The sequence below is a fragment of the Netta rufina genome (genome assembly GCF_964035555.1).
Source record: "Netta rufina genome assembly, chromosome: 1".
NCBI classification, from domain to species: domain Eukaryota; kingdom Metazoa; phylum Chordata; class Aves; order Anseriformes; family Anatidae; genus Netta; species Netta rufina.
The window spans coordinates 146,054,657-146,069,476 of NC_140123.1; the positions used below are offsets into that span (position 1 = coordinate 146,054,657).

A 14,820-nucleotide genomic window follows, 5' to 3' on the forward strand; every position below is an offset into this window, starting at 1 on the left:
ATGATTACTGTAGAATTGGACAAACAGTCTTGATCATGAACCATCAAAAATATTGAAAACACATTAATTTATCTCCACAAAACCATTCTTGCTTTCTGGATTTCTGCATAGATGAAAATTAACAACTTAGAAGCCACTTATCTGGATTTTAGATGTTGCAGAAATTATCTTTTACAATGTATAGTACTCTTATATGAAAAAGTGATGATCTCTCTGGTTTATAGGCTACTCCATAGAGCATAACATGGAATTTTTTGTCTTGTTGCAGTGAAACTGCTTCTAACTCTAGAATCCAGACATCCAACCAATTCTCAGATACTGGTCACAGGTCTGTTATGTTTAGAAATGCCAGAGGGGCAGCTTCTGTACCATGTTCCCAAGCGATCAGATTGTTGTATTGAGAGGCTGTTCCTAGGATTTATTTTTTCCCAGACATCTTCCTCTGCTAAGCTTACATGGAGAGAGGGTTGTGGTTAGCTTTGCATTAATAAACACGGGGGCAAGTGAGGGCAGTAGATGATGGTTAGCCCTCCTCACAAAGCAAGTCAGCCACAACAATCAAGCCTCACAGACACTACGCAATCAAAAACCAAGACTCCCCCAGGTGGTCCCTGCCCACAGGCCTCTCTTTTGACCACACAGGAGAAGGATGTTGCTGTGCCATGGAGATGCCTCATTCACACCCAGCACACTGAATAGTTTGAGGCCAGGCTCTCACTATAGTGAAGATGACCCATGTTGGGGACTGAACTGAAGTCTCTTGTACTTGTTTCAATCAATACAGTTTTCTAAATAAAAATAGCTTGCGTAAAAAAGAGCTGCTCTTGGCACACACAAGGAAGCCTCAATCATGCACACAGCAGGGACGGATGCTGATCAGTCTCGCTTGGCTGCAGTGTTTTATAACTGGTCGACTGGGCTGGGTTACCTTGGAGTCCGTCTTTCTCAGCGAGGCTCCCGCATCCACCAGGAGCTGGCAGATGGCACGATGGCGCTGGCAGGCTGCCTTATGTAATGCCGTCTCACCCCTAGACCAAAGTACAGAAACCAGCAGTGAGATGCATCCCACCAATGTACATTTATGAAGTATAAGGTGCGATGAATAGATGATGTATTTCTGCAAAGCTGCATTTTGCCAGCAGAGGTGGACTTGTACCCTCTCTCCCTTACCATCTACATCGTTTGATTCGGTAAGAAAACTTGTAATGCGCAAATTGCAGATAGAGAACTTCTGAGGAGTGGGAAAGAAACATGCACAGATTTTTTATATTCAGAGAGCTGAACGTCACATTCCCATCCAACCAGCACTTCTGTTAACTGCTGCAAAGGCAAACCAAAGACCTTATTTCACAGTAGGCTAAACTGTAACAGCATTTTTTTCTTCCTACTATTTCTTACGTGAGCCTCTTTCTTGGAGGCATAATAGAAAAATCATGTCCATCAAAGCCATGACAGCTACCTTTGCTGCCCTGGTTCTGACACCTGGCTCTCATGGATATATGAGAGGAGTTTTGTGGTTTTGTTCTCTACCGTTGGACTAGTAAGCTACTAGAGAAGCTTGAACACATGCTTTTCAAAACAGAAGGCTGTGTAGTCAGTGCAGGTTTATTGCAAAGCTCCTCAACTCAGGCCAGAGCTACATGTAACAGGATTCTGAGGCTGGCTGTGCCAACAAAGTTAAAAAAGTCTGTCCAGCTTTGACTAGAAAGAAGAGGAGGTATGCTTTGCGTGGGTTGCAAGTGGTGTCCATAAGACTAGTGTCAAACAAGAACAGCTGTTACATATCCCCTAAAATAACAAAGGACAAGAATTGCCTTTAGTAGGGCAGATCTTGCACATACCTGACCAGAAAGGAATTTCAGTCTCAATCCTTGACAGGGCAAGTTGAAATATTAATAGGCAACATTGCAATGAATTTCTCTCTGCTGCATGAGAGCTAAATTAAGAATGGGGTGCTACCTGATTTCACACTGAGGATCAAAAGGCAAATTCATGCTGGCACATACAGCTTGAACCTTCCCTTTTCAAGAGTTAGGAGTAGAGGAACCTTTGTAAAGGGAATCCCTCATAGCTACATTCACTTGAACTTTATTTCAGTGTCTGTGCTGTTACAACTGCATGAGGAGAAGCAGGCAGTCCATCTAGACTCCATCACCCCTGGATTGCCCACAGACCCTGTGCAGAACCTTCCTGACATTCTTCATTAGCTGAGGACAACTGTGGGATGGGGAATTATAGGCTAAACCCCTATGAGAAAGGCTGTTTTGTTTCCCATATATTTCATCTGCTTTCCAGGATTATTCATGGATCCCTCCCATACTCTTTGTGATATCGTGATTATACAACAAGATATTGAACAGCTGGGAATTGGAAAGTAAAGACTTTTTAAATAATATCAGAGATGACTGAGGTTCTAAGTAATTGATAGAAATCTTTGCATTTGCTGTGGCTATTTAGAACAGCCAAAGCAGAGCATTCTGGATGAACCAAAAAGGGACTAAAGAAAAGGCATTGAGCAAGAAAAGTTACGTCTTGACTTTTGGAATTAATCCTACATGTTGGTCCCTCAGCTACTAGACTCTGGAAACACTGAATCACAATGCTGGACTTGTATCTCTCTAGAAAGACTAATGAGTAATGGGAAGCAATAGAGAGGAAAACCTTTTTGGAGCTTGAGAAACATTTGTTTTAGGCCAGAAAGCCATATGTGTTGCTGCTGTTGTTTGTGTTTGGGGGGGGAGGGTTATAGTTGATTGATTGTTTTTGAAGAGATGTGCCACTATGAAAAATGAGAGACGTCTGCTACTGTAACACATGTATTGAGGAGATAGGGTAGATTGTACTTACGTTTCACTGTCTGTCATGTCCAGTAATTCAGATGGACCTGCAAAAGACAGTCAAGTATGTCACGTAGCATTTGTTTGCATGACTTTAGGAGCACAACTATCAGGAGAAAGTATTCAGTGCAAATATGTAAAAGAAACCAACTGAAAGCTCAATTAGCACGCATATGCTAAACTTCAAGGTAATGTTTACACAAGCCCTTGCACTAGCAAAATTCTGAATGCACAGTCACTGCTGGAGTGTCAGCGTCAGAGAGGAGCAGCCTCTAAATTATACTGGAAATGAATATTCATGGATCTTATTTTCTCACTCTTCACCTTGCTCAATTAAGTGGTTCACATAAGTACAGCGCATTGAAAATGCTGATATACTGGAAACCCTGATATATAACAAGTTAAAATCTATTGTTAGTATTAGACAGAAAATGTCATTAAGAAGTTGAAATTAGCCAAATTCTGTTGTGAATGACATCCGTGTGCTACTTCATTTAATAGCACTATATAGAATGTAGATCAGGGTGGAATATTCCCAGCGGTCTTTATATTGATATGCAAATCCTGTACTCTACTGGTCAGCAATGATCGGGAAAGTAAGATTAAGAAAAATAGAAAAGATTTTTGTTAAGTGGGACAAAATAATTCATTTACATTAATGTCCTTTTGTTTTTGATATTCACTGCAGGCAGTGAATATCAAGAGCAGATGTTTATAGCAGTAAATTCCGTCATTGAATCACAACAATATGGAAAAGCTAGGATCTAGATTGCATTTGAAAAAAGAAGAACTTTTCCCTTTGCAGTCTGCTTTATTATTCTTCTCTCCACTGCTCTGGAGCATAGTGCCAGATGGTATGGGGCAGTTAGCAAGGGGAACAGTGAAACTTTATAGGAATTTTACTTCTTTTTCATGAATATTTCTCTTCATCACAGTGTGAGTTTCAGATTCAAGGGTCCTCAAGCTTACAGCAAAATCTCACCTGAAACTGAGGAATTTCACACTATTTACTTACAAAGACCTACACACAACTTCTCTTCACTTATTTCACTGAATATGTGTTGAAGTGGGTCAGTGCTGTTCGTCTCTCCCTCACTCCTTTTACAACATATACAGGCAGTATTGTCGGGGAAGCTGGCTGCCATAGCTCCTGGAACTGCAGATAGCTCCTTACCTTTATATTCCACCATTCTGTGAAAGAGGTGGTCAAAAAAACTAGCATGCCTAGTCCCCAGGGCACAGTACACCTGCATGCCTACTATGGCAATTCTCCAAGCTCATTAGCCTCTCTCCTTTTTTAAAACACAGTGCATTCTAAAGAAAATCACATCACGTTGTTCAAAAATAAATGTGATTCCCCATGGCTTACTACAACACCACATCCCCCAGGTGGGTAACAAGGAATGACCTGCAATATTAACTTAATAATAGTCTATTTCTGTTCATAGATGGGACAATGAAGGTTGTGATGCAATGGTAGAGCACAGTGTCTGACTGGCTGCATTGGGCATAGAGGTACTTACCCTGGTAAGTTGAGAAAAACAGAAAAAAAAGGTTAAAACATTAGGAGTAAAGAAGGAGATAAGTTAGAAGAATATGATCTGAGAGGACAGAAGAGCCAGAGCAGAGCAGGTCTGGTGAGATGGAAAACCAAGGATAAAGGAAAACTGGTCAGGAACAGGAAGAAACAGCAACACTATGTCAGAGGAACCAAGTGCTGAGGACTGAGTGGGCAGTCCATGAGTACAAACCTAAGTAGGTGCCACGTACAAAGAGGGCTCTCCAGCAAACTGTTCCAAATAAAGCATCTCATGGGAGCAACCCAGTTCCACCCCAGACATACTTAAGACCTAGATATTGGGGTTACTCAATTTGCAGCAACATCCAGAATTTGTTCATTTCATTCCCTCTGCTCTATCTCTGAAATTAGATGGTTCCAACTCACACACAGTCTGATCTGTGCCCCGCACTTCTTTATTTTATTTTTGCTTGTGCTTCTCTTAAACCATCTCACGCCCTCCTCCTAATTCCCTTTCCCCTCTCTTTTGGACCTCATTTTTACATCAGTCTCCCTGGCGCTGCCAACCGACCATTCCAAATCCCCCTCTGCCCTGGGACAAAAGCTGCACAGATGTGGGAAGGGCTGGCACTGAGAAAGCTAACAGCACTGTCATCCTGGCCCAGCAGGGAGGCGGCTGTTTTACTCTAGGACAAGAGGCAAAGAAAGAAAAGGGGACCAAGGCGCAGAGAGAGAGAGGACAAAATAACCCCATAGAAATCCGGAAGGGAAATGCATGAGTGAGATTTCTATCAAGGAAAGCAGCAGGGGGGGAAATAAAAACAAAAGATAGAAATGTGTGGAGAGGTGGAGGGAGAAAAAAAGAAAAAAGAAAAAAAAAAAAGAGAGAGAGAGAAAGAGAGAGACATGGGGACTAAAGAATGGCAGGATGGGGACGCAGGGGGAGAAGTTCGCATGAAAGGAGCTGAAAAGCATGACGCACTGAGGGGAAGCCCAGCTGAGATCACTTTCTTCCCTTAACATCTCTGATAGACTGTCTGTGTAGAATTATTAACTTTTTTCCTTCTCTCCTTCTATCCTCTTTCACTCCACTAAAGCCCCTCTCCAATTTCTCAGGAGGCAGAGCAGCCTAAGCTGGGGATGGGAGGAGGGAAGGGAAGGAGAAGCAGCTGCCCTTTAGCTGAGCTCACTACAACATAAAAGAGAGGCAAAATGACCATATTTCTGAGGCATTTCCAAAACATACAGCACCATGCAGTACAAAAGGCCTCCAGGCCTGCAGCACACCCTGCCCTCTCCAATGGAGGTGGTTACAGCTACCCCCAGGAGACCCACAGCTATTAACCCCTGCCAGTCCCTTGTCTTGTCAGTCCCTTCTTTGTAGAACTGAGGAAGAAGTGAATTTACCTTAAACAGCAACGTCTTCCATTAGCAGCATTTCTGGGTGTTTATCTGTCAAAAACCTCTTTGGTCAATAATTTGATTAAGGTTTTTAACTGTGGAACAAAAATGTATTTGGTTCCTTACAGCTGAAGAGAGAATATTTTTAAAACAGCAGTAATACGAAAAGGCAGAACTATTTCAGGTTTTCCCCCAACTCTGCACTCCTCATTTTTACCCGATGTGAAGATTAATAGTGTCTCTTTTGTACTACTAGTGTCTTTTGGCTTTGAATTTCCACTGTAACATGGAGTGTAGTCTGATTACAGGATCACACCTTCCATTTGAACAGTCTCTCACCCATGTTAACCTGAAATTTGGTAAATTTAGAAAATAAAATAGCCTATTTTATACCTTGTGCCTTCTAGGAAAATTGAGCTGTTTTCTGCTTAGGGCCCTCACAAATGTCCTCCCACCATAAAACACTCTGCAAATCTAGAGATAGTAGTGAATGTCAGGCATACTCACTCTCCTACAGTGTTACTTTCTGATGGCTATCCAAATTTTGTCCCTGACATACATCTCTGTCACAGAAGAATTTGCTTTCCAATCATAACAAAAAAGTAACTAAAGACTCTTCTTGCTTACTGGAGGATGCTGTCCAGTGGACCAAGGACATTGAGACCTGAGGTTACAGAAATGCTCTACCGACTGACTATCCCACTAGAAGTTTCCAACACAAAATCCTAAGCAACTGTAATTAACTTTCCTCTATTCTGTTTAAAACTAATAGAGAATTCTTGCTTGTCTTTTGAGCCTCTAGAGAAGAAGATAAAAGAAGGAGAAGATCAGCCTTGGATTGTTTGTCTTGAATAACGGTTATAGATTATAAATAGTTCAGAACTGGCAGATGAAGATTCCAAGTCAAGTTTGATTCCAAATACAGATGTTGATTTAGGAGATCTTCTTAAGCCTTCCCTACTTCTGATTGTGTTAAGCAAGTAAACAGTTAACTCTTTTAAAATGTGCAAGCATTGGGTTGTGAGGCAGTTGCTGACTGCAGCCATAAGCAGATGTGGTTCTGATACCTACTGAGTTTGGCCCTCAGTTTCTTGCGAAGTGTTTCTTAGCCTAGCTACAGACAGATCTTAAAAGGTGACCTTCCCAATACAAGCAAAGGACCCCTGATTTATGAAGGCCCTCTTGAACAACATTTAGGTCTGTGTTTCTGCCCTTTGTACACAAAGGATAAAGAGAAACTGTTTTGCAGGAACAGCAACCAGCATGACCATTCCTGCAGCAGTAAGCAGCTGTCGTTCCACCACCTACTACATCGGTGCTTCAGCTTCTATTCCAGGCTTGTGCTAGTCCTCTGATAAGTATCTGGCAACACTGCACAGCAGTTTGTTTGTGTGACTCATCTCTGCTTTTTTCTAGCTTGAGAAGGGTTATTTTTTTCCCCTTGACATCTGAAATCATTCTGATCGAGATCACAGAATAACCTCTTGTATTAATTCCCCTGCATGTTTGCAGAAGGTGTAAAGCCATCACTGAAAAGAACAGCCTCAGCATCACAACACCATTTTTCCTGCCAGTCTTATGGATGTGGTGTGTTTGTTGGGGAACGGGGGGGAGAGAATTTCCCACCTCTTTACCACATTTGATTCACACCAGTAGCTTCACATGAGGTAGTTAAAACTCTTGGTATGGTGGGTTTTGTCTTGCTGGTTTTGTTACTTTAAAATATATTCAGAAGATTTTCCCTGTGATTAATAATAGGTTTTCTGTGCTGTGTGCTGGAGGGTATTTTGCTGTGGAACTCCCGATGTTAATAATCTCCAGCCATGTATGGAAAGCAGACAAACTATGAGGGAAGTAAAAGTGGGCGGAGGTAATTGCCAGAACAAGCGTAAGATCCATTTTTACCAGGGGTGGGTATCAGCAGAAATGAGAAACTAGATACAGGGAAAGACTCAGATATTAGTAGCGTTGGATTAGGTCTCATACGCTAATTAATGTTGAGAAGATGCCAGGTGCCAGAGAACGCAACAGAAAAACAAGGACATTATGATGATGATGATGATTCAGCAAGAGAGCTCGTTTGTGACTGAGAAGTACCCGGGGTAGAAATGAGTTTCATTAATTGCTTGGTAGAAGAGAGAAGGCCTCTTTCTATTACAGTATTGTCCCATGCACTCTCTGATCCCTAGAGAATGTTAAACAAACAATGCATTTGGAGAAGCCCAGAAGACATATGTCTGGAAAGCTGCAAAAGCTTCCTGCCATCCCTGGGGATAGAGGGGGGAGAGAGGAACTGAGCTGACATTTGCTCAACCTTCTGGTTTGTCTTTGTCTAGCAGCCCGTAATCCCTCACATTTCTCTATTCACTTCAAAAATTCCCATGGATATCCTACTCACATCCTTACCAGCTTAAATTACCTCATTCTAAACCTTCACCGAAGAAATGGTAACTGGGTCAGTTTGTAAACTAAGGCATATGAGCCTAAAAAAAATCCTGGAGAGGCATCCATGACAGTGAAGTGGCACAAGTCCTGTGCACTGAGAGAAGAAACTAGAAACAGTAAACCAATGTATGTGTAATTACACCTATTTACTGAATTTAGAGGCACATATATGAACTGTGACTAATGAGATAACCCAGAGATGTTAAGAGATAGAGTTAGTAATACTAGTTAGTAATAATAAGACTTGTTGTGAGAAAAACAGCTAATATTTGAATGTAAGACCAACTACACATATCTACTCTTATGGAGGTATTTACACATTAAAAAGGGCAATTCAGATCCCCCTCAGCCAAATATCTGGGGCATAGTTCAGTTGCATACACTTTTTTGTTGTTGTTTTTTTGTGCCATTTGATCTCTTGAAGGGCAAGCCTTGGTTTGCATTTGCAATGACAGGGATGTTTTCCTGGCTCCAGCTACCAGTCCAGAAGGATATGAGCCTCCAACAGGCCTTTATGTTACCTTGTACACCCATGCAGATGTCCTGGATGTTCAGGGGCAAATTACATTAGACAGTTATTTTTAGCTAAATGAATGAAGCACACAGGTAGCTGTAACGTGGATCACTTGCTGGGCTCCAATGTCTACTGTGCCTAGGATCTCCCTTTAGCTACTCACACTGGAAGAGTACTCTATTGAAGAAGCTCATCTCACTTCCATCTGACACTGAAAGAAGACGTCTTCTCTAGTACCTCTATCATACATGGACAAATGAACTTAATCTCTCCTGACAGTATGGGAACTTACACCTATAGACTACATGACACCTGTATGTAAACATCTAAATGTTAGAAGTCAAACTGAAGCTAAATACCACCCCAATTAAAACAAACATTAACAGATGAATTATTGTCTCTTCCTTTACTATGAAGAGTGTTTTTTTTCTCCTCTCTGTACAGTTTCTGCAGTAACTTTCAAGCATTAGCTAACACATTCCATTTGTCAGAGACAGTCTCTGTGTTTAGTGCTAAGACTTCTGATGAATTAATATATCTGATTCTGACACCCAAAAGTCAAAACAGCCATTGATATTTTGGAGAGTGGGTCAGAGAATACTTACAAGAATGTTTAAAGGACTCAATCATATCCTGCAGAACAAGAGGATGATCACTGGACTGTAGCTCTGCATTCAGAGCAGTGACTGTTATTGTCTGTATCATTCTCTAGCAACCATGGAACAAGATTACTGAAGTTCCAATAGGCAGAGAATCTACTGCCTCAAACACATGGGCACACACAAATTGTTGTATAGCCCATGTAAGCATGCCTGCAGTCCTGTTACTGACAAAGATAAAAAGAGTCCAAAGGAAAAAAGGAACATGGCAAGATCATAGACTACAAATATATATACATAAAATACAGATCACAATTTTTGTTACAAATCTTGAATTTAACTGAGACATAATATTGGAAGGTTGGAGAATACACAAGGCAAATTTAGTCAAATGCACGGTTTCCTAAGCAGAGTATTATTAAACACTGAAATAATATCAGTGATAGCAGGGGCTCTCCATCGCTGTAAATGTTTTCATAGAGATTAGATGCTTTCTACAACAGATGCTCTAATTGAAAAACAAATTAGTTCAGAGGAGTCCCATGCCAGAGATCAAGCTAGAGCATCACACTGGGTCTTCACAGCCTTACAACTGATGCAACTGTGCAAATACCTATTCTCCTCAAAAAGAATAATTATTTTAGTTTCCCTTTATCTGGAGTCACCACTGCCATTTCTAACACGCTCCAAGCCTCTTACTCACACATGCTGCAGATGGGCATTTGGCTGAGGGTGACCATAAGGAGTGAGGGCACTCCCAACCATGCTGTGCTGTGCAATTTTACCTACTGACACTTGGCTGAAGTACAGTTCTCTGTGGGTTTGCCCACTGTGACTCACCGTGCTCCAGGATATATTTCACAATCTCTCCGTGCCCAGTTTTGGCAGCGTGGTGCAACAAGGAGCCATGGTCGGGTCCTTGGATTAACAAATTGGCTCCTTTTTTACAGCATTCTATGAACTGGAAAAAACAAATAAACAAACAAAAAAAAAAAATGCATACACACACATGGGAAAAGGATAAGGAAGGAGAAGCAGAAAAACAAATATGAAGGCAAATCATTTATCATTTTTTGGTAGGAAATCAGTACAACAATGCAATGCAATGTGATGAAGTATAATATTACTTTCAAGTCTGTTTTTAGGCCTCAATGAATAACATCTGAAACTGGAAGTATTGACAACTGTATGGGTTAATAAGACCAGGTCATATTTCCTGTATAATGAGGCATTGCTGCTTTACAAGCACTGAGTTACTGCTTGCTAGCAATGCTTGCAAACCCATGTTCAGTGAAGTTGTTGGGATATTTAAAAATATACATATTTGATAGAAAATGTTGGTTCATTTGCTGAAAATTCCATTTTTTTTTTCCTCAGTAAGAGAGGCATACCCAAGGCAAACACTTTCTGAATAAATCAGAAAACTCAGAAATCCACAGGGAGCTGGAGTTGAGCTGCCCCAGATCTCCCTTCTCACACACTCTACCTTGTCCAGGGCGCTCTGAGGGGAAAACACTATCCAGGGTAAGAAGGGACAGGGAACACCCACTGGTTAGCTCTCAGAATTGCTGCAGACTCTGTGGGGGCTTCCAGTACAGATTAATGCAGAAAAGAAGCAGCAGCTTGTCACAGTGGGGCATTATTTATGATGTAAAACATGTGAATGAAGGCAAGAAATTTCCCTGTCAAACCAAACACGGGCAAAAAGCTTTCAAGAAGCAGAAACTGGAATATATGTTTATGACTGCTTGATTGAGGAATGCTCCCTAGGTTCTACAGCCACCACAGCCAAGGAGGAGGTATGGAAGGTGCACCTGCAGGCAAAGAGTTGGGCTAACAGTACTGTCATTTTTACAAATGGCTCCAAGCTGGCTTTTCCCAGATAATATTGCAGTCATTAATCACAGCCTTCATCCAAATTCTGGAGCAAGTTTGCAAACCCTGACTTGGCTACTGAAAAACACAGCCTGAATAAATGTCAGACTTTGGGAACAAAACTTTTTAACACAGGTGCCTTTTCCTCCCAAAGCAGGGTACCAAAATCTGACAATACCAAGACATTATGTGTTTTGAGATGTCCATCAGACCATAAGACACTAAACTGAGTTTCACTCTACCTGATCCTGTCACTATGTAGGAAGAAGTTAAGATGTCTCTAACAACTCTAGTGGCTTGGTCACCAATATCACTACAATAAAATCTCATTTACCGTGTAAGGCTGCACCAGAACTACCCGGTTCAGTGCTGCCTCTGCTAGTATAGTAATTTCCCTGTTAGTAACTGACACATTGCTCCACACAGTGCACTATGGATCCTGGGCTGAAAGGTGCTGCCTAACACCAGATCCTATTCACTCGAATTTCACACCTCACCTGACTGATGTGTTCCCCTAATATTCAAGGTTTCCTGGAAAGGTTGTAAAATAGCATTTGCCAGCAGTCCCTACAGCAGTCTATTTATGTTCTGAGCAGAGGTGTGATATAATTTACAGTATATCAGACCTGCAAATAGCTGTGAAAACGTGGACACTCAGTGCTCTGTGCTTACCTTCAGCAGATCACCAGCTATGACTGCCTGTAAAAGTGCTGTAAAAGACAAACAGAAAACTAATGTTAGTCAGAAAGTATTCTGCATATGGCCTCTCAGCTGAGAACATACCTCACAGTATGTCTGGATTAAGACAAATGCCTCAACCCACTTGTGCACTCATATACTACCAAAATTGATGAGGACTCTGGACTGACACGTGAGGAAGGCAGAAGGAAGATTGCCCATGTTGAGTGAATGCTATATGGACATCAAGGCAGTGTTTCCAACGCTGCCCTGGAATTTCATGCTTCTGTCTGAATTATTGCCTTGAAGCACTTTAGGGAATTTTCAACAGTGTTCACAGGTTGGGGCTGAGACCCTGGCACCTGAGCCTTAATTGAGGACACCTATGTCCAGCACAAAGAACCCTCAGACCACTCATAGTGATGATGACGTGGTCAGTCAGTGTCAATGACACAGAGAGTCCCAAGTGACAGATGACTGAGGGGCAAAATAGAGATTTCTTAATATTTATTTGTATTACAAGAACACCTTGATATGCCAGCTGGACAGCAAGTACTGCCAGTTGGGCAGGCAGGGTCAAACACAGAGCAAGAGTCAGTCCTCACCCTTTGTAATGTAAAGGGATGCAGAAGGAAAGAGAGACAAAGAGAGGAAAAGTAAACAAGGGCTCACAGCAAGGCAGGGCAGAGCTGTGAATAGAGCCCAGGTCTACTCACTGCCAACACCTGTTGGGACAAGTCCAGGAGAAAGAACAAGTTGGGCAAGAGCCTGGAACTCTGTATTGCCCTGGGTATAGGCTACATTCAGTAACACTACTGGTAGCAAGCAAGTAACCACCTTCTTTTCTCCTTCTCGCTATCATAATATTTATAGTAAAAACAATTATGAGTAGTCTTTCTGGGAAAGCAGTTATTTAGTTTGCTGATGCGAAGAAGAAGATTCAAAGAAAGCTTTAAACATTTGCCTCAGTTCATATCTTTTCAAGTGTGCCTAACCCCATTTCTACCCTCAAGGCTAGGCAGTGCAATCAAGTGAAGCATTTGCTCAAGTACTATCCTTGATAAAGGCACCAAAAACTCAAGTAGAGAGGAACAAGGGGGAAAGAAATCCATAGTACAGACTTGCCCCTGAGAAATAACACACAGGAACTGCACAGTGTGAATTTCATGAGGAGCTTGTTATAGCTCCAGAAGTGACAATACATCCAAGCTAAACACTGCAGAAGAAGAAGGGTATGCAAAGATGACTCAACAAATGTCCCTTTCTCTGAAAACACCTGGAGTTGTGTGTGGCTTTCAGGGGTCTCAGCAATGTGTAATGCCCTGGTCTCACAGCAATGGGAAAAGAAAAACAAAAAGAAAAAACAGTCTAGCTAATTCAGGAAAGCAGGAGCTGCAATCACGGGTAATTCTTGTAACATTGGATTTGGAGCTGTTTTACAGTGAGCATAAGTTAAACTAAGTCCTGTAAATCCCCTGGCATCTGTTGGGGGCTAGGACACACTGCTTTGAGGAATGGAAAAAACAAACACCAGCAGGTAAGATAACGAACTGGAAAAATACAGACACATCTTTTCCTCAGATTTCATTTTCAGGGGGGGACAGCCTTTTTTTTTTTTTTTTTCTTCCCAGCATTTCTAATACTGGCTCAGGACAAATTAATACAAGAGCAGAATGTGGCCCTTGTGCCATTCATTTCATCTTTTTCCTCCTTAATCACAGGTTGGATCTCAGAGATACAGTTACTGGGTGGGCTGCTGCAGTCTGGGATTGTATAATTATTCTGCTCTCCTCACACGTGCAGAAGTCAAATGAATTGGTGACATCAGCTTTTCATTGCCATCTACATCCAGTATTTTAATACACAGTTGCCCTGAAATTACTTGTTAAGAGACAAAGATGCACTTTGTCATGCAAAACAGAGCTGCTAGCTAAGGTTATAGCTCAGAAAAGACAGCAACGAGATCTAGAAAATAGTGAAGTCAAAAGAAAAGCCTAGCAATCTATGGCAAATCTTCTTCATTGAGTACTCATAACCAGAGGATGGTCTGGTGATATTAGGGTAAAACAGCTCTAAAACACATTCAACAAAATTAAACTAATCTTTTCCTATATTTTCTAAGCATCCAATCCAGCAAAGTATTTAGGCAGGTACTTAGCTTTGAGCTAATCACAGTCTTGTCACCAAGCCTACCTTCAATCTTAATTTTAAGTGCTTTGTTAGAGTAGAACCTATTGCATAAATGAATACATTACAGATCAACAAAACCAACAGGCATAACAAGTAGATTAGACTACTGTAAAATAAGCCACAACTCTGGAAGACTTGGAAGGTATTGAACTAGAAATGGGGAAAGTTTTTTTAGAACAGGGTTCACATTTGCATACGCTTATGAATATTGCTTAGCACACTAACCCAATAAATTCAGATGGGACTGCTGGGCATATTCAGGAGGAGGGTGAAGATAGCAAAAATCACCTGATTGTAAAAGAAGTTGTTAAAACAAGCAAGCAGATGGTATTGAAAAGAGAGTTGAATGAGAAATTGGACAAAAACATGGTTAACATGCAATGCCAAACTACCTTAAAATTAGAAACATTAAAGTAAGAATGGTTTTATTTCTTCTGAGCAACACTGCACCACTCATGCAATATATAACATGAATTATTCAATTGTTTTATATCATAACATACCTTCAGGTCTTAAAGAAGCCTCAGAAATTACTTGATTTAATAAATATTTAAATTAAGTCTTTTTTTTTTTCTCAGCTTTTCCTGAGACAAGCATTTGTCATGACTAATAGAAATGTTTTATTACCTTTTTCATTTATTTAGCAAGCAGATTTATTGCTGATGAAATGTGACAGCTTGACAAGACTGGAGACTCAAGTGCTCTGTCCATATAACTAGGAATCACTCAGCCTGTCGCAGTGCTAGACACCCTGGGCTGCCT

The 14,820-nt window shown here is 41.2% G+C and overlaps 1 protein-coding gene across 4 annotated transcripts in view; it reads right to left on the reverse strand.

Annotated features, from left to right (window-relative positions):
• Positions 1–14,820, reverse strand: part of DGKI (diacylglycerol kinase iota) — a 174,806-nt gene that overhangs the window by 4,141 nt on the left and 155,845 nt on the right. For all 4 annotated transcript variants that reach the window (XM_084303472.1, XM_084303471.1, XM_084303474.1 and 1 more), the window contains 4 exons: positions 11,863–11,900; positions 10,156–10,276; positions 2,848–2,884; positions 929–1,028 (listed from right to left, as the gene is read on the reverse strand). In XM_084303472.1, coding sequence (XP_084159598.1) covers positions 929–1,028; positions 2,848–2,884; positions 10,156–10,276; positions 11,863–11,900 — 296 coding nt within the window. The remainder of the gene's footprint in view (positions 1–928; positions 1,029–2,847; positions 2,885–10,155; positions 10,277–11,862; positions 11,901–14,820) is intronic.